This window comes from Hyla sarda, chromosome 4, assembly GCF_029499605.1.
Source record: "Hyla sarda isolate aHylSar1 chromosome 4, aHylSar1.hap1, whole genome shotgun sequence".
Taxonomy (NCBI): Eukaryota; Metazoa; Chordata; class Amphibia; order Anura; family Hylidae; genus Hyla; species Hyla sarda.
This window is the reverse complement of record NC_079192.1, coordinates 10,659,454-10,680,272: the sequence shown is the minus strand read 5'-3', so window position 1 is coordinate 10,680,272 and position 20,819 is coordinate 10,659,454. Positions and strand designations below refer to the sequence as shown.

General features: G+C 44.4%; 1 protein-coding gene across 16 annotated transcripts in view; it reads left to right on the top strand.

The window, feature by feature from the left end:
* The window catches only part of LOC130367541 (uncharacterized), a 459,996-nt gene that overhangs the window by 304,991 nt on the left and 134,186 nt on the right, over positions 1-20,819 (top strand). For all 16 annotated transcript variants that reach the window (XM_056569992.1, XM_056569980.1, XM_056569981.1 and 13 more), the window contains 2 exons: positions 9,298-9,582; positions 10,316-10,600. In XM_056569992.1, the coding sequence (XP_056425967.1) occupies positions 9,298-9,582; positions 10,316-10,600 (570 nt within the window). The remainder of the gene's footprint in view (positions 1-9,297; positions 9,583-10,315; positions 10,601-20,819) is intronic.

The following is a 20,819-nucleotide window of genomic DNA, read 5'->3' as shown; positions in this document are numbered from 1 at the left end:
ACCCCTTAGGGTGATATTTATAACATATCATAAGTGGAATTATAACGTACTTATCATAGAACTAATAACACATGTTACACTCTTGGGTCATAGACCTGTTACCCTTTATCATGAACCTTACACCACTCGCATGCATCTTATCATAAAGACTTATATGTATACTGGGCTCATATATACCTTTTATATCCCCCTTAACCCATCTAGAGACCACATGTATTACACATCTTATACCATTAGTCCCAAAGTATACGTACTATATCACCTATTGGTACATCACCATATATTCCATATTATTACTAAAACAGTGGAGCCTATATCACTTAGTATGTAGAGCACGGCACTCTATATGCATTCTTAACCCTATATTGTCATATCAATTAAACTAACATGTCCATTATTTACCTAATACATGGCCCACACATTTTATATATATATACCAATCTCATAGTACAAAACCTACACATATTGACACAATAATTTAAATAGGCAAACCCTATTAGAGCTTATTTAATAGCTCATCCTAGAACACCTCATTATGACCCATAAGGCCCCCAAAATAATCCACACTAAATGTGCTGTAAAAAAATGTGCTGTAAAAAAAATATATAAATAAACACACTTAAATCCAAGATATGGTCACTCACTTCTTTTAGCATAAGCCTATACATTTTTCAGATCATCACTCTCAGATGATCTATATCCATGTTGTTACGCCGAGCGCTCCGGGTCCCCGCTCCTCCCCGGAGCGCTCACAGCGTTCTCCTGTTCGCAGCGCCCCGGCCAGACCTGCTGACCGGGTGCGATGCGATAATGTCCGCAGCCGGGATGCGATTCGCGGGACGCGCCCGCTCGCGATGCGCATCCCGACCCGCTTACCAGACTCGTTCCCCGTCTGTGCTGTCCCGGCGCGCGCGGCCCCGCTCCCCAGGGCGCGCGCGCGCCAGGTCTTTGCGATTTAAAGGGCCGGTGCGCCTCTGATTGGCGCATGGGTTTTAATCAGTATCTTCACCTGTGCACTTCCCTATTAATACCTCACTTCCCCTGCACTTCCTTGCCGGATCTTGTTGCCATTGTGCCAGTGAAAGCGTTTCCTTGTGTGTTCCTAGCCTGTGTTCCAGACCTCCTGCCGTTGCCCCTGACTACGATCCTTGCTGCCTGCCCTGACCTTCTGCTACGTCCGACCCTGCTCTTGTCTACTCCCTTGTACCGCGCCTATCTCAGCAGTCAGAGAGGTTGAGCCGTTGCCGGTGGATACGACCTGGTTGCTACCGCCGCTGCAAGACCATCCCGCTTTGCGGCGGGCTCTGGTGAAAACCAGTAGCAACTTAGAACCGGTCCACCGACACGGTCCACGCCAATCCCTCTCTGGCACAGAGGATCCACCTCTAGCCTGCCGAATCGTGACAGTAGATCCGGCCATGGATCCCGCTGAGGTCCCGCTGACAGTTGTCGCTGACCTCACCACGGTGGTCGCCCAGCAGTCGCAACAGATAGCGCAACAAGGCCACCAGCTGTCTCAACTGACCGTGATGCTACAGCAGCTTCTACCACAGCTTCAGCAACCATCTCCTCCGCAGCGAGTGGCCGCATCCAACTTCTGTTTATCATTGCCGGACAAATTTGATGGGGACTCTAAATTTTGCTGTGGTTTTCTATCACAATGTTCCCTGCATTTGGAGATGATGTCGGACCAATTTCCAACTGAAAGGTCAAAGGTGGCTTTCGTGGTCAGCCTTCTGTCTGGGAAAGCCCTGTCATGGGCCACACCGCTCTGGGACCGCAATGATCCTGTCACTGCCTCTGTACACTCTTTCTTCACAGAGATTAGAAGTGTCTTCGAGGAACCAGCCCGAGCCTCTTCTGCCGAAACTGCCCTGCTGAACCTGGTCCAGGGTAATTCTTCTGTTGGCGAGTACGCCATCCAATTCCGTACTCTCGCCTCCGAATTGTCCTGGAATAACAAGGCCCTCTGCGCGACCTTCAACAAAGGCCTATCCAGTAACATCAAAGATGTGCTGGCCGCACGAGAAATCCCTGCTAACCTGCATGAACTTATTCATATGGCCACCCGCATTGACATGCGTTTTTCCGAAAGGCGTCAGGAGCTCCGCCAGGATATGGACTTTGTTCGCACGAGGCGGTTTCTCTCCCCGGCTCCTCTCTCCTCTGGTCCGCTGCAATCCGTTCCTGTGCCTTCCGCCGTGGAGGCTATGCAAGTTGACCGGTCTCGCTTGACACCTCAAGAGAGGACACGCCGCCGCATTGAGAACCTTTGCCTGTACTGTGCCAGTACAGAACACTTCTTGAAGGATTGTCCTATCCGACCTCCACGTCAGGAAAGACGCACTCCGACTCCGCACAAAGGTGAGACAGCTCTAGGTGTGAACTCTGCTTCTCCACGTCTTACTGTGCCTGTGCGGATTTCTTCTTCTACCTTCTCCTTCTGTGGCCTTCTTGGATTCAGGATCTGCAGGAAATTTTATTTTGGCCTCTTTCGTCAACAGGTTCAACATCCCGGTGACCAGTCTCGCCAGACCCCTCTACATCGCCTCTGTTAATAATGAAAGATTGGACTGTACTGTGCGTTACCGCACGGAACCCCTCTTAATGTGCATTGTACCCCATCACGAAAAGATTGGATTTCTGGTCCTCCCTAACTGCACTTCGGAAATTCTTCTTGGGCTACCTTGGCTTCAACGCCATTCCCCAACCCTCGATTGGACCACCGGGGAGATCAAGAACTGGGGTACTACTTGCCACAAGAACTGTCTTATGTCTGCTCCCAGTACTGTCAGTCAAAACCCTATGGCTCCTCCGATACCAGGTCTCCCCAAGGCCTATCTGGACTATGCTGATGTTTTTTGCAAAAAACAAGCAGAGACTTTGCCTCCTCACAGGCCTTATGACTGCCCTATTGACCTCCTCCCTGGTACTACTCCACCCCGGGGCAGAATCTATCCTCTGTCCGCTCCAGAAACACAAGCCATGTCGGAGTACATCCAAGAGAATTTAAAAAGGGGATTTATCCGCAAGTCTTCCTCCCCTGCCAGAGCTGGATTTTTCTTTGTCTCCAAAAAAGACGGCTCCTTACGACCTTGCATTGATTACCGCGGTCTTAATAAAATCACTATAAAAAAACGCTATCCCCTACCTCTTATCTCAGAACTCTTTAACCGCCTACGTGGCGCCAACATCTTTACCAAATTGGATTTAAGAGGTGCATATAATCTCATCCGCATCAGGGAAGGGGACGAGTGGAAGACCGCGTTTAACACCAGAGATGGACACTTTGAATATCTGGTTATGCCTTTTGGGCTTTGCAACGCCCCTGCCGTCTTCCAAGACTTTGTAAATGAAATTTTTCGTGATCTTCTATATACCTGTGTTGTGGTCTACCTGGACGATATTTAGATTTTTTCTTCTAACCTAGAAGAACACCGCCGGCATGTCCGCATGGTTCTTCAGAGACTTCGGGACAATCAATTATATGCCAAATGGAAAAATGTCTCTTTGAATGTCAATCTCTTCCCTTCCTAGGATACTTAGTCTCTGGCCAGGAACTCCAAATGGACCCGGACAAACTATCAGCCGTATTGGATTGGCCACGCCCCTCCGGACTCCGTGCTATCCAACGTTTCTTGGGGTTTGCCAATTATTACAGACAATTTATTCCACATTTTTCCACTATTGTGGCCCCAATTGTGGCCCTAACCAAGAAAAACGCCAACCCTAAGTCCTGGCCTCCTCAAGCGGAAGAGGCGTTCAACCATCTCAAAACTGCTTTTTCTTCTGCTCCCGTACTCTCCAGACCTGATCCATCTAAACCCTTCTCACTGGAGGTATACGCCTCCTCGGTGGGAGCTGGAGCGGTACTCCTACAGAAAAATTCTTCCGGACATGCTGTTACTTGTGGTTTCTTTTCTAGGACCTTCTCTCAGGCGGAGAAAAACTACTCCATTGGTGATCGAAAACTACTGGCCATAAAATTGGCGCTTAAGGAATGGAGGCACCTGCTGGACGGATCCAAATACCCAGTTATTATATTCACTGATCACAAGAATCTTTCTTGTCTTCAGTCTAACCAACGGCTGAACCCTAGCCAGGCTAGGTGGTCGTTGTTCTTTGCCCGTTTTAACTTTGAAATTCATTTTCGCCCCGCTGACAAGAACATTAGGGCTGACGCTCTCTCTCGTTCATCGGATGCCTCTGAAATGGAAGCTTCCCCGCAACACATTACTCCTCCGGACTGTCTGATCTCCACTTCTCCAGCTTCCATCAGACAAACTCCTCCAGGGAAGACTTTCGTCTCTCCACGCCAGCGCCTCAGGATTCTCAGGTGGGGACACTCCTCACACCTCGCAGGCCATGCTGGCATCAAAAAATCCGTCCAGCTCATCTCTCGTTTTTATTGGTGGCCTACCCTGGAAGCTGATGTTGCTGATTTTGTTCGGGCTTGTACAGTCTGTGCCCGGGACAAGACCCTCGCCAGAAGCCTGCCGGTCTCCTCCATCCTCTGCCTGTTCCTGAGCGACCATGGTCTCAGATTGGTATGGACTTTATTACTGATTTACCTTTATCCCATGGCAACACAGTTATTTGGGTGGTCGTTGATCGGTTCTCCAAGATGGCACATTTTATCCCTCTTCCAGGTCTTCCTTCTGCGCCTCAGTTGGCGAAACTATTTTTTTGTGCACATTTTTCGCCTTCACGGGCTTCCTACGCATATCGTCTCGGATAGAGGCGTTCAATTTGTGTCGAAATTCTGGAGGGCCCTCTGTAATCAGCTTAAAATCAAATTAAACTTCTCGTCTTCTTATCATCCCCAATCCAATGGGCAAGTGGAAAGAATTAATCAGGTTCTTGGTGACTATTTGCGACATTTTGTTTCCTCCCGCCAGGCTGACTGGGCCGATCTTCTACCATGGGCCGAATTCTCGTACAATTTCAGAGTCTCTGAGTCTTCCGCTAAATCCCCATTTTTTGTGGTGTACGGCCGTCACCCTCTTCCCCCCGCCCCTTCCCACTCCCCTGCCTTCTGGTTTGCCCGCTGTTGATGAGGTGACTCGCGACTTCTCCACCATCTGGAAAGAGACTCAAAAATCTCTCCTACAGGGCTCATCCCGGATGAAGAAACATGCCGACAAAAAAAGAAGAACTCCCCCTGTTTTTTCTCCCGGAGACAAAGTATGGCTCTCCGCCAAGTATGTCCGCTTTCGTGTCCCCAGTTATAAACTGGGACCACGTTATCTTGGTCCTTTTAAAATCAAATGCCAAATCAACCCTGTCTCCTACAAACTCCTTCTTCCTCCTTCTCTCCGTATTCCTAATGCTTTTCATGTCTCTCTCCTTAAACCACTCATCCTTAACCGCTTCTCTCCCAAGGTTGTTGCTCCTACTCCTGTTTCCGGGTCCTCTGACATTTTCTCGGTTAAAGAAATTCTGGCATCCAAGACGGTCAGAGGTAAAAAAAAAATTCTTGTAGATTGGGAGAATTGCGGCCCAGAGGAGAGGTCATGGGAACCCGAGGACAACATCCTTGATAAGAACCTTATCCACAAATTCTCAGGTTCTAAAAAGAGGGGGAGACCCAAGGGGGGGGGTACTGTTACGCCGAGCGCTCCGGGTCCCCGCTCCTCCCCGGAGCGCTCACAGTGTTCTCCTGTTCGCAGCGCCCCGGTCAGACCTGCTGACCGGGTGTGATGCGATAATGTCCCCAGCCGGGATGCGATTCGCGCCGCGGGACGCGCCCGCTCGCGATGCGCATCCCGACCTGCTTATCAGACTCGTTCCCCGTCTGTGCTGTCCCGGCCCGCGCAGCCCCGCTCCCTAGGGCGCGCGGGCGCCGGGTCTTTGCGATTTAAAGGGCCGGTGCGCCGGTGGCGCATGGGTTTTAATCAGTATCTTCACCTGTGCACTTCCCTATTAATACCTCACTTCCCCTGCACTTCCTTGCCGGATCTTGTTGCCATTGTGCCAGTGAAAGCGTTTCCTTGTGTGTTCCTAGCCTGTGTTCCAGACCTCCTGCCGTTGCCCCTGACTACGATCCTTGCTGCCTGCCCTGACCTACTGCTACGTCCGACCCTGCTCTTGTCTACTCCCTTGTACCGCGCCTATCTCAGCAGTCAGAGAGGTTGAGCCGTTGCCGGTGGATACGACCTGGTTGCTACCGCCGCTGCAAGACCATCTCGCTTTGCGGCGGGCTCTGGTGAAAACCAGTAGCAACTTAGAACCGGTCCACCGACACAGTCCACGCCAATCCCTCTCTGGCACAGAGGATCCACCTCCAGCCTGCCGAATCGTGACACATGTTCTCAAAATCTTACCCCAGTCTCTCACATATCTACACCACACTTCATACTAATCTCTGCATCCTTCACTTTTCATGCACGCACCGAAAACATTTTTTTGTATATAATCTCCCTGTACCCCTAACTATTCGACTCCAGGTAACTCCTTCAACCAAATCTATAATTGTTACATTTTATTAGAATAATTTTAATTTAATACATCTATTTAGCCATCATATTACTACATTAGACATCTTTCCATATCCATGGGGAAATCTCCCCAGACCCCTATCCAAAGGGGGATTTAGTCCAGAGAAGTAGTTTTAGAGGATATACTGATCAAAGTCCCCCATTATGGGAGGATATATATATCAAAGTCTCCCATTGTGGGAGAAAAACCGTGAGGAACATACAAAGTCCAGATCCAATCAATCATGCCTCAATAGTTCTCCATGTTCAATTTTCCATGATGAGAGACGAAGAAAAAGGAAATTTATAGTCAGCAACTCAATCCCAACTTGACTCCTTTAAGCAGAAAAATAGGTCCCAAACTCCACGAGGCCTCCAGAGCCCAATATTTCGCACCAGAACTGAAGCATCCCACAATCCAGATAAATTCCTCCTATCTCTCACATCCATTCCTCTCGCTCATAGAGTAAGCCACTGTCATCTGGACATCACTCGGACCTGAATATAGTAGGGAAAACATATTTAATATGCATAAGAAATCATTCCATAGCAGTGTCCATCCTTCTTACCTGAATAGCTCCCTCCATATTAACCATGGGCCCCTACCCATAAACGTGAATGTTCCATGCCAATCCGGAGTGTGTGTGAGAGATGGTCTGTATCCACCCAACTCCAATGTGAACACTAGTGCATAACTAATATGTGAACCCCAATATGTGTAAACTACAGTGATGTGTGAACCCCAATGTGTGTAAACTTCTATTGTGTCCAATAAATGTAGTATTATGTGTCCCCCATAATAATCAAACCAGTGATGTAATGTACCTGCTAGTGTATGGAAATATGTGATGTGTAGATGGGTGCGCGTGTGTGTCTGAGCACCCAGGCTAGCTGCCCCCGGACACACACCCACACCCCTATAGGTGAACTATATACATAACATTATGATGGAAACATAAAGTAGATATATTGGGGAGATTTATCAAAACCTGTGCAGAGAAAATGTTGTCCAGTTGCCCATAGCAACCAATCAGATCGCTTCTTTCATTTTTCCCAGGCATTTAAAATAAATGAAAGAATCGAGCTGATTGGTTGCTATGGGCAACTCAGCAACTTTTCCTTTGGACAGGTTTGATAAATCTTCCCCATTGTATATGTGAATCAGTATATAATTTGGAATGTCTGTCTATTTTCCTTACAAGCAGAGAGCTTCAAAGCTAGAAAAATGCAAAATTTTAAATTTTTTCATCACATTTTGGAATTTTTCACCAAGAAAAGATGCAAGTATTGACGGAAATTACCAACATAAAGTAGAATATGACACGAAAAAACAAGCATTTCATTTCATTTAAATGTTGATGGATAGTTCGCGCTGACACTGATGCTCCCGGAGCCTGCAGGACAGCTTGAATATCTTTGAAACTTGTTTGGGGCTGCTTATCCACCATTTGAACTATCCTGCATTTCATCAATTTTCCTCATCCGTCCACACCCAGGGAGACTAGCTACGATGCCATGGGTTGCAAACTTCTTGATAATGTTGCGTACTGTGGACAACGGCAAATTTATATCTCTGGAGAGGTATTTGTAACCTAGTGATTGTAGATATGTTTCAACAATTTTGGTTCTCAACTCATCAGACAGTTCTCTTCTCCTCTTTATGTTGTCCATGCTTAGTGTGGCACACAGACACACAATGCAAAGACTAAGTGAACTTCTCTCCTTTTTATCTGCTTTCAGGTGTGATTTTTATATTGCCCACACCTGTTACTTGCCCCAGGTGAGTTTAAAGGAGCATCACATGCTTGAAACAATCTTATTTTTCCACAATTTTGAAAGGGTGCCAATAATTTTGTCCAGCCCATTTTTGGAGTTTGGTGACATTATGTCCAATTTGCTTTTTTTCCTCCTTTTTTGGTTTAGTTCCAATACACACAAAGGGAATAAACATATGTATAGCAAAACATGTGTTACTGCAATCCTTTTCTGTGAGAAATGCTTAATTTTCTTGAAAGATTTCAGGGGTGCCAACATTTACACCCATGAATGTAGGTAAGCACTTACACGCCTGGGGATGAAGACCAAGTGTCTTAGGTCACTTTAGCGAACGAACGCCTGTACCGGACCGGCCCCTATGTTGTTACTACACTTGGGTCGGGTCGGTTTCAACAAATTGTTGGACATCACTGCAGATCTGTATGAAATATATTCAGAATCACCCTAATGGGAAAAATTCATTACAAGTGCCTAGGGCAGCATGAGCCATAAATATGGACCTGGGTGTGAACAGGGACTATATTATTCCTTCCTCATATATAGACTGATGGACAATCCTTGTGGGAACAGAGACTATATTATCCCCTCCTCATATATAGACTGATGGACAATCCTGGTGTGAACAGAGACTATATTATCCCTCCTCATATACAGACTGATGGACAATCCTGGTGTGAACAGGGACTATATTATCCCCTCCTCATATATAGACTGATGGACAATCCTAGTGTGAACAGGGACTATATTATCCCTCCTCATATATAGACTGATGGACAATCCTGGTGTGAACAGAGACTATATTATCCCCTCCTCATATATAGACTGATGGACAATCCTGGTGTGAACAGGGACTATATTATCCCCTCCTCATATATATACTGATGGACAATCCTGGTGTGAACAGGGACTATATTATCCCCTCCTCATATATAGACTGATGGTCCTTCTCCTCTGACATCACTTACATTATCTACAATAAATGACATCAGGTAAAACATTAGATTGTTCATCCTCTGTGTGATTCTTGTATTTCTTGTCTCTACAGCTGGAGATCACTTTATAGACCGACATGAACAGGATCTGATTGAGAAAATAAAAAATGTAGATCCAGTTATACATGAACTGTACTGGTATCATCTGCTGACAGAAGAAGAGCGGCATTATATAATGGAAATATCAGGACCTGAGGAAAAGATGAGATGTCTGTATGATATTATCAGATACTGTGATGACTCTGACAAAGAGAAGGTTTATGACACTTTGTATGAATACAATCCCAGGGTCATGGAATATCTGAAAAAGCCAAAGGATCCTTTAAAGTTAGTACAAAGTAAGTGTTACTGTGATCTCTATCTATTTCTCCACATATATCACTCTCCTCCTCTGTGTACATACATAGAAAATATTTTAATCATAAGGAACGTATTTTACATTTATTTTTTTATAAAGTGAAGAATTTTTTAAATTTAATCTATATTATCCCCTCCTCATATATAGACTGATGGACAATCCTGGTGTGAACAGGGACTATATTATCCCCTCCTCATATATAGACTGATGGACAATCCTGGTGTGAACAGGGACTATATTATCCCTCCTCATATATAGACTGATGGACAATCCTGGTGTGAACAGGGACAATATTATCCCCTCCTCATATATAGACTGATGGACAATCCTGGTGTGAACAGGGACTATATTATCCCCTCCTCATACATAGACTGATGGACAATCCTGGTGTGAACAGGGACTATATTATCCCCTCCTCATATATAGACTGATGGACAATCCTGGTGTGAACAGAGACTATATTATCCCCTCCTCATATATAGACTAATGGACAATCCTGGTGTGAACAGGGACTTCATTATCCCCTCCTCATACATAGACTGATGGACAATCCTGGTGTGAACAGGGACTTCATTATCCCCTCCTCATATATAGACTGATGGTCCTTCTCCTCTGACATCACTTACATTATATACAATAAATGACATCAGGTAAAACATTAGATTGTTCATCCTCATCCCTCTGTGTGATTCTTGTATTTCTTGTCTCTACAGCTGGAGATCACTTTATAGACCGACATGACCAGGATCTGATTGATGGGATAAAAAATATACGTCCAGTTATATATGATCTGTACAGGAATAATCTGCTGACAGAAGAAGAGCGGGATTATATAATGGAAATATCAGAACCTGAGGACAGGATGAGACGTCTGTATTATATTGTCAGATACTGTGATGACTCTGACAAAGAGAAGGTTTATGAGACTTTGTATAAATACAATCCCAGGGTCATTAAACATCAGAGAAAGTTGGAGGATCCATCAAAATTAGTAAAAAGTAAGTGTTACTGTGATCTGTATCTATTTCTCCACACATATCTCTATTCATAGATATATATAACTAATACTTAACCCATAAAAATTGTCAACTACATTCCAAAACTGTATGTATTCCATTTAACTAGAAAGGAAAGATAAAAATGAGGGAACTTGTCCTCTCAGATCAGGGCTTGTGAAGCTTCTTCTATTGGGACCTCACCAGGAGGAAGGTGATGATACTTGGACCTCAGAACTGCCAAAAGTCTATGGCACAATTAAAAGGATTTATAAGTTTCCCACTTTTTTTTTTTTTTCCTCCTAAGGCTAGGTTTCCACACAGGTTTTTCTCTGGTGTTTTTTGGAAAACTGCCACTGCAGTTTTTGAGCCAAAGCCAGAAGTGGATCCAGTAGGAAGGAGACATATAAGTCCTTCCTTTATATTTCCCATTCCTTCTGAATACACCTCTGGCTTTGGCTCAAAAATTGCAGTGGTAGTTTTCCAAAAAATGCCAGAAAATAACCTGTGTGGAAACCTAGCCTAAACCCAGAGAAGCATTAAAATACACCCAAAATAGAAAAAATGACATTACTAAAGCAGAGATTAAGGCCTGTACAGCTGATCTCCCTCACCCACACATGGAATAAACACAGGACTTCAAAAGACCAGGATTTTCGGTGCTGACCACGGAGAAATGAACAAAGCCCAGGTAAAGGCATGGAGGTTTAATAGCAACGCGTTTCACTGCATGCGTGGCTTCATCAGCCTGTGTTTATTCCATATTTCTCAGGAAGGCTGCAGACTACAGGATTGTGATCCTAAAATCACATGCAATCAGCATTGTTGTGTATGCCACTACACAACTTAGCAGGGTGAGCACGGAAATTTTTCCTTTTCTTTTTCCCCACCCTCGTGCTGGCTATACTCCACAGAGAGCGCCTTTCTTCTTTTCTCACCCACACATGGGAAGGATCACCTGAAGCTCCAAATCCAAATATTCTATAGTGATGAAATGGTAGACTCTTTTGAGTAAGACCCTACACTAACACTTAACTACACTACCATTGTTGTGGGCCAGTCGAAGCGCTTGCTGCACGAAATGGCACAGTTGCCCGTAGAGTCACCCTCACACCTTTGTACGACCGTTCCTGTTTCTCTATGCACCCGTTCTTTTTCATGGCATAAAGACGACATTTTATACACCAATGGTGAGTGCCCTGCAGTTCTTTTCTACATTGTTCATCTATGATTACCCTACTGTTAGCACATTGAGCACCACCTTGAAGGTGAGCTGTCGGGATAGGGGCGGAGCAAGTCACCAGCAGTGCTGAATTTACTCTTACATGCAGTTGCATATAAGTGGTTACATTACATCCGGTGACTCCTAGCTGACGTCTTCTCTGGTCGGAGTCGTTTACTTTCCTTTTTTTTTCTTTATTCAGCATTATGATGATTTCTTCCAGCCACAACTGATCTCCACAGAACTTGCCAGACAAACATTTTAGGCTCCGCACTTTTCTAGAACCTATAGTGCCCCATATAGTAATAATGCCCCTTTATGTCCCACACATTAAAGTGGGTGGATAAGAGCAGGTAGGTTCACCCCCCCCTCCCCCCCACCAGACTTGCTAGATAGGTTCTAGGGTGACAGGAGGTAGATCGGTCCCTTCATGTAGTTTCATTAATTTCCCCCTGTAGGTAGTAGTGCCCCACTGTATATATTAGCAGCCTTAAACCCCTTACCACATAAAACTTATTGAGTAAAGCCAGTAAAAATCTGTTTACTGTAAATAGTACAGCAAAATGTTTAACGCCTTAAGAACACAGGACGTACATGTGCATATCATATGGGGATTGTCCAAGTTGCTATCAGCAGCCGGGACTCGTGTCTAATGCCGGATATCACCGATCGGGGTTATGTCCAGCATTAACTTTTCAGGCACTGCAATCAAAGTTGATCATAGTGTCTAAAATGCAAAAAATCTGATCCCGGCAGCTAAGCTGAGCTGATCAGAACACCTACAGTAAAGTCATAGGGTCCTGATCTGCCGAGATGACGGATGGAGAACTGTTACCTGCCTCTGTCTGTCCAATAAGCTCTCCAGTCCTGCAGGAAGCCATGGCAGCCTGTAGTAATGCAGCGCAGATAACTGATCAATGCTGTTCTTGGACAGCATTGATCAGTGTAAGCAATCTAAAGATTTCATGTAATAGTCTCCAATGGGGACTAAAAAAAAAATAAAGTATAAGAGAAAAAAAATAAAAGAAATAATGTGAATATGCCCCTTCTCTAATAAAAGTTTTAATTGCACCCCCCTTTTCCCATTTTTTAAAATAAAATTATGTAAAATAAACATAAACATATATCTGATATGGCCGCATGCATAAATGTCCGTACTGTGTTAAAGGATAACTCCAGGGTGTAACAACTTATGCATGAAAAACAAAATACCAAAACAGTCCTACTAGGCTAAGGATGATAGAAAGAAAAAAGAAAGAGATATAGGGACATGTCCAATAAATAAATGTATTATACAATGTTAATAGACAATATTGTTTTATATACTAAAGTGTCTTCTGCAGGGACCTTTCATCAGACAGATAGATGTTTAAAAGAAATAATAATAAAAAAAAAAATACTGTTCCCCTATTTGGCAAGTATTTGCAATAGCTTTATAGTCTCTTCGCCATTACTGGTGTACTATGACAATGAGGCAACAAGATTGTCATTTCTGCAATGCGGGCAAAGTTATTCACAATACAGTTAATAAGTTGTTCCTTATGGTGATGTTTCGGGCGGGGCCATGCTGTGATGTGGACCGTGAATGTGGCTGGTAAGTATTCAGTATGAGCGCTCGGTTGGCACCCCCTTATCCCACTTGGGACTTTTTTATTATTATCCCTGTGTCGTCAGGGTAAAGTGGATAGAAAGGAGAGGGACTCCAGCGCTGCATAGCGCATATGTCCGGCATCTGACCTTAACCCCCACTCAAGGACATTCATGCACTAGCCCTATACCATCAGGGTAGAGTGGGCAGCAAATAGGGGCACTACATCACTGCCGAGCGCTCATACTGAATACTTACCAGCCACATTCACGGTCCACACCACGGCACTGCCCGAGCCATCACCATAAGGAACAACTTACTAACTGTATTGTGAATAACTTTGCGGAAAGGACATCATCTTGCTGCCTCATTGAAGAGACTATAAAGCTATTGCAAATACTTGCCAAATAGGGGAACAGTATTTACCAATGGTGCATATCAATGTTTTGTGTTTTTAATTTTTAATTGTTTTTTTTTTAATTACTTTTAAACAGGCTATCTGTTTGATGCAAGGGCCCTGCAGAAGACACTTTAGTATATAACTAGCTGAATACCCGGCATTGCCTGGTTTTTCCTTCCTAATCCTTGTTGGGGAGGAAAATAAACAAAGGAGGAAGATTTTGACTTCACATCCCGTCCTCATATATTGTTGTCATATCCCAACCCCATATCCCGACCTCCTATCCCGTCATCATATCTAGACCTCATATGCCATCCTCACATCTTGTCCTCATATCCCGACCTCCTATCCCATCCTCATAGCCAGTTCTCCTATGCCGACCTCCTATCATGACCTCCTATCTTGTCCTCCTATCTCAGCCTCCTATCTCGACCTCTATCCCGTTCTCCTATCCTGACCTCCTATCCCGACCTCCTATCCTGTCCAACTATCCAGTCCATCTATCCCGACCTCTTATCCCTACCTCCTATCCCGACCTCCTATCCCGACCTACTATCTCGACCTACTATCTCGACCTCCTATACCATTCACCTATCCAGTCCATCTATCCCGACCTCCTATCCTGACCTCCTATCCCGTCCTCCTATCTCTACCTCCTATCCTGACCTCCTATCCTGACCTTCTATCCGGTCCTCCTATCCCGTCCTCGTATCCCATCCTGGTATCCCGTCCTCCTATCCCGACCCGTAACATGTGTACCAGGTATTGAAATATCTCCAGCCGTATGGAAGTTATGTGGGAACATACATTTCCCATTTATTTGCATGGGACTTTAAGCAAAAACCCCAACCCTCACAAATGGGGGTAGTTAAGGGTTAAATTAACTATCCTATATTTTAAGTGGAGATATAATAACATGTGACCAAGTATTATCGAAATATCTCCAGCCGTTTGGAAGTTATGCTGTAACATGTATTTCCCATTGACTTGTATGGGACTTTAAACATAAACCCTGCCCCTGGCAAATGGGGGTGAGTAAGGATTAAATTACCTATCCTATGTTTGTTGTTGACATATAAGTAACATGTGTGCCAAGTTTCATGTTAATATCTTTAGCCGTTTGGACGTGATGCTGGAACATACACACATACACACGTTGAGTTTTAATTATATATATATATATATATATATATATATATATATATAGATAGATACTATATTGTCTATTAACATCGTATAATAAATGTATTTATTGGACATATCCCTTTATCTCTATCATCCTTAGCCTAGTAGGACTGTTTAGGTATTTTGTTTTTCTTGCAATGTATTTTGCACATTGAGTAATGTGTTGTGCAGTATGCTCGGCTTAGGATTCCAGTTTAATGTAGAGGCAGAAAGGAAAAAAAGAGGGGCGCTCTCTATGATGGTGGTATAAGGAAGAGACGGACCCAACACACCACCTCGTTTTGGGTGTGGCCAAGGTCTGCTGGAGTGTTCCAGCAAATCTAGCAAGAACCTATGAGGGGTATTGGGTGGGTGAGATGTGTGCAGCGTGCAGCTCACTTTCCCCTTTCCGTATCTCCAAGGTTAGGGAAATGTAGATGCAAAATGGGCAGAGAAAAGGAGGGAATTGGGTGGAGCGCTACTGCTAGTAAAGGACGGGACTCAACAGCCACGGTTCCACAGGACAAGAATTTATTAGAATAGAAAGTATTGGACAACGCGTTTCAGCGCCAACATGCGCCTTCCTCAGGTCCACAAAGATCACTGAAACAATGGCAAATATAGGTATAGATGAAGAAAAAGCGATCAATAAACAGGCATATATAAATAAACATATGAATAAAAATGGGGGGAGAACAATAATAATAATAAAATGCGTCATTGTTATGGATCTGGAGGTTCACAACCTGATAAAAATGGCACATCACATGAAAAGGTTGCACAGTAAAACAGGGGAGGGGGAGGGGATGCCGGTATCACATAAGGTCTATCCCATGTATTAGGATGCCAGCGCAGGGTGGGTAGGCATATAGTTTTATACTGACCAGCATCCTCATTAAAAAGATAAAAAGGTATTAACCATAGGCATTTGGTATATAATAGAAAAGAGGGGTTAATTAAAAATACAAGGATGCATGTGCAAAACTTTCCTGGATGGGTAAAAATTTCCTGGGTGGGCATATCCATATCAAAACAAAAACAAAGAAATTTTTTTTTTTTTCTAAGTCATCATTAGAGTCCTCTTTTCATTATTAGTTCTTGATTATAGCAGTCAAAAGGGGAATTTCATAAGTCATCATTAGAGTCCTCTTTTCATTATTAGTCCTTGATTGTAGCAGTCAAATGGGGAGGGAAGGTTCAAATATATAACATAGGGATATATGCAAAGGAGGTATCTGTGAGGCCTTGAAAGGAGAATTGCAGGGGTACTTACAATAGGTGCGTCCTGGAGGTGTTTGCTGTGCAGTGGTGGCATGTCTGGATCAGGCGCAGCTGGTCTATTTATGTGCGGGAGCCGCGGGGAACTCCCGGACATGCGCATTGTGCAACTTCCGGTCGGGCGCGAGGCAACTTCCTGTCCAGCGGGCGGTCACAACGGGAGCTGTGCAATCAAGCCGGGCGGTAAGTGCGTGGTTCGCCGGGGGATGGGGGAGGTGGAGGGAAGGGTAGAGATGAGGGGAGGGATGGAGCAGAAAGTGGACAGGAGCGAATGAGAACAGTGATGAAAAATGGTCTGGAAGTAGAAAAAGAATGGAGAGATGTAGGAGAGCACGGAACAGAAAACAAAGGGGAGCATGGAGAGGTGGGTGAGAGACAAGGGGCAAGGATGGGGAACTGAATGGGAAATGGGGGGAGACGGCAAAACCGAAAAAATTTAAGAAAAAAGAGGAGAGAAAGAGAAAACCAGGGGGAGAAAAGGACAGGTGGGGAACAGCTAGGAGATAGGGCAAAAAGAATTGTGAAATGAAAGGAGAGAGGGAGAGAGACGAGGGAAGGGGCAGTGTGATGGGATGAGAAGGGGTGGGATGGGGAGGGAAAATAGAGTTCACCCCTACTATGAACCCCCTTTCAGTTGTCTTCCTAGACCTCAGTGTCAGCCATCATCAAGACAAGATCATTACTAAAACCCATTTCAAAAAAGTTGACATGAACAGTTTTTTTAGATTTCCGCAGTGCACATAAAAAAAAAATAGCTCACCAACATCCCTCACAGTCAATATAGGGGGATCTGTCGTAATTGTACCAACACCACAGACTACAAAACTCAAGCCAAAACCCTACAGAACAGATTTAAGCAGAAGAACTACCCGGCTTCCATTCTCAAAGAAGCATTCACAGCCAATCTAAAGACGAAACAAAAAGACCTTCTACCCTCAGCCACACCAAGGAAAAACACACAGGAGCAACCCAATGCTCACAGTTGCAATTTCATCACCACCTACAATGCAGAGCATAAGAAAATCAGAAAAATTCTAGAGAAAAATTGGAGCACTACTCCTGGACCCCATTCTGCGAAAAGTAATTCCAGAAAAACCACAACTCACTTTCCGGAGGGGCAGGACCATCAAGAATATCTTAGCACCTAGTCGCTTAAGAAAAGCGAAAAAACCAACATCTCCACCCTGGGTGTTTTCAAATGTAAGAGCAAGGGTTGTTTATGTTGCCTGAACATCACACATGGAAGACAATCATTTACGACTACAAACGTGTCCAATTCTTTTGCTATAAAAACACATCTTGGCTGCAGTTCGTCCTATGTGATATATCTATAGACTGTTCCTGCGGTCTCCACTATGTGGGAAGGACCTCACAAACACTCCGAAAACGTCTCAATTGACACAGACATAACTGCAATATCGGGTACCTCAAACAGAGTGTCTCAAGACATCTAACAGAAAAACATGATAAGGACTTTTCTTGTATCAAAATCACCCCCATAGAACATATCCCAGAAGACTTGGACAACAGACAGACCGCATTGAACCGCAAAGCCTATTGGATTTTCAAATTAAAATGCCTGGCCCCAGATGGCCTCAATGAATGCATTGAACTCTAAATACCTGAATACCAACCCATCTCACAGTTGGCCTCCATAAATGTATTGAACTTTAATATTCGAATACTTACCCATCTCTCACACTTCCCACCCATCTCCCCCATATACACAACCATCCATCCACAGCCATCCCCTCCCGCCCCCTTTCCTCCCCACACCCTTCCCCGGCAAGATCACCCTCCCCCGATGCTCCTCCCCCTCATGCACTCACCACCCCACAACCCCCCTTTTTTTCCCCTCCCCATCCCACCCCTTCTCATCCCATCACACTACCCCTTCCCTCGTCTCTCTCCCTCTCTCCTTTCATTTCACAATTCTTTTTGCCCTCTCTCCTAGCTGTCCCCCACCTGTCCTTTTCTCCCTCTGGTTTTCTCTTTCTCTCCTCTTTTTTCTTAAATTTTTTTCGGTTTTGCCCTCTCCCCCCATTTCCCATTCAGTTCCCCATCCTTGCCCCTTATCTCTCACCCACCTCTCCATGTTCCCCTTTGTTTTCTGTTCCATTCTCTCCTACATCTCTCCATTCTTTTTCTACTTCCAGACCATTTTTCATCACTGTTCTCATTCCCTCCCGTCCACTTTGTGCTCAACCCCTCCCCTCATCTCTACCCTTCCGTCCACCTCCCCCATACCACGGCGAACCACGCGCTTACCGCCTGGCTTGATTGCACAGCTCCCGCTGCGACCGCACGCCCGACCGGAAGTTGCCCAATGCGCATGTCCGGGAGTTCCCCGCGGCTCCCGCACATAAATACACCAGCTGCGCCCGATCCAGAAATGCCACCACTGCACAGCAAACACCTCCAGGACGCACCTATTGTAAGTACCCCTGCAATTCTCCTTTCAAGGCCTCACAGATACCTCCTTTGCATATATCCCTATGTTATTTATTTGAACCCTCCCCATTTGACTGCTATAATCAAGGACTAATAATGAAAAGAGGACTCTAATGATGACTTAGAATTTTTTTTTCTATGTTTTTTTTTTTTATATTGATATGCCCACCCAGGAAATTTTTACCCATCCAGGAAAGTTTTGCACATGCACCCTTGTATTTTTTTTATTAACCCCTCTTTTATATTATATACCAAATGCCTATGGTTAATACCTTTTTATCTTTTTAATGAGGATGCTGGTCAATATAAAACTATATACCTACACACCCTGCGCTGGCATCCTAATACATGTGATAGACCTTATGGGATACCGGCATCCCCTCCCCTGTTTTACTGTGCAACCTTATCATGTGATGTGCCATTTTTATCAGGTTGTGAACCTCCAGATCCATAACAATGACGCATTTTATTATAATTATTGTTCTCCCCCATTCTTATTCATATGTTTATTTATATATGCCTGTTTATTGATCGCTTTTTCTTCATCTATACCTATATTTGCCATTGTTTCAGTGATCTTTGTGGACCTGTTGGTGCTGAAACGCGTTGTCCAATACTTTCTATTCTAATAAATTCTTGTCCTTTGCAACCATGGCTGTTGAGTCCCGTCCTTTACAAGCAGTAGCGCTCCACCCAATTCCCTCCTTTTCTCTGCCCATTTTGCAGTTTAATGTAGAGCTCCCATAAATTTTTTATTTTTGTAACGACGTATCCCCTATCCTAAGGATAGGGATAAGTGTTAGATCGCGAGGGGTCCAAACGCTGTGGCCCCTTTGCAATCTCCCGAACGGTTCCCCGGCTACCTGTATGAAACGAGCATTTTAGACCACGGCCTGAAGCTGCGGCCGAGACGCCCCCTCCATTCAGTTCTATGGCAGAGCCGGAGATTGCTGGCTACATGGAGTGGGCGTGTCGGCCGCTGCTTCGTGCGGTGGTCGACACTCCCCATTCATGCAGGGAGCCGGGGCACTGCCCCAGCGGTCGGACCCCTGCGATCTAATACTTATATCCTTTCCTTAGGATAGGGGATAAGTTTTTACATCCTGAAGTTATCCTTTAATTAAACCGCATGGTTAATGGAGCACACGAAAAAAAATTCTAAAGTCCAGAATTGCAGATTTTTGGTCACTTCATTTAACAGAAAAAAAACTAAACAATAAATAAGTCCCATCAAAACAAAAATTGCACCAATAAAATCTACAGTTTGCGGCGCAAGAATTAACCTTATACATCACCTTATACGAAAAAATCAAGGTTTTATAGGGGTCAGAAGAGGACAATTTCATGGATACTTCCTTTCGTACAAAAAAGTTATAATTTTTTTTAAGTAGTAAAATAAAACCTATATAATTGTTGTTTTCTTGTAATTGTATGGATCTACAGAATAAATGCAATTCTGTTATTTTTCCCGAAAAGTGAACTATGTGGAAATGGAAGCTCTCAAAAGTTACAAAAAAAAGTTTTTTTTTTGTTTGTTTTTCAGTTTTGCCCCACAAATAAATTGTTTTTGGTTTCAACATCTTTTTGGTAAGATGAAAGATGTAAGATGTCATTACAAAATATAATTAGGGGCGCAAAAAACAAGTCCTCACATGGGTGTTAAGGTGGAAATTTAAGCTTTATGGCTATTAAAAGGCAAGAAGGAAAAAAACAAAAGTGCAAAAATAAATTCCTATATCCTTAAGGGGATAAATGTCTGATCATAGTGCCCGCTCATTGCAAGTGGAGAGCTGGTTCACCAGACAGAAGATTGTGGGGGGTCCCAGCGGTCAGTTTATCACCTATACTGTGGAGGTGCAGACAGTATAAATTAATGCTTGCTGCAGGGAGGTGGTGCAGACAGTATAGATTCATGCTCTCTGCAGGGAGGTGTTGCAGACAGTGTATAGGTTCATGCTCGTTGCAGGGAGGTGGTGCAGACAGTGTATAGGTTCATGCTCGTTGCAGGGAGGTGGTGCAGACAGTGTATAGGTTCATGCTCGTTGCAGGGAGGTGGTGCAGACAATATAGTCATGCTCGGTGCAGGGAGGAGGTGCAGACAGTATAGATTCATGCTTTC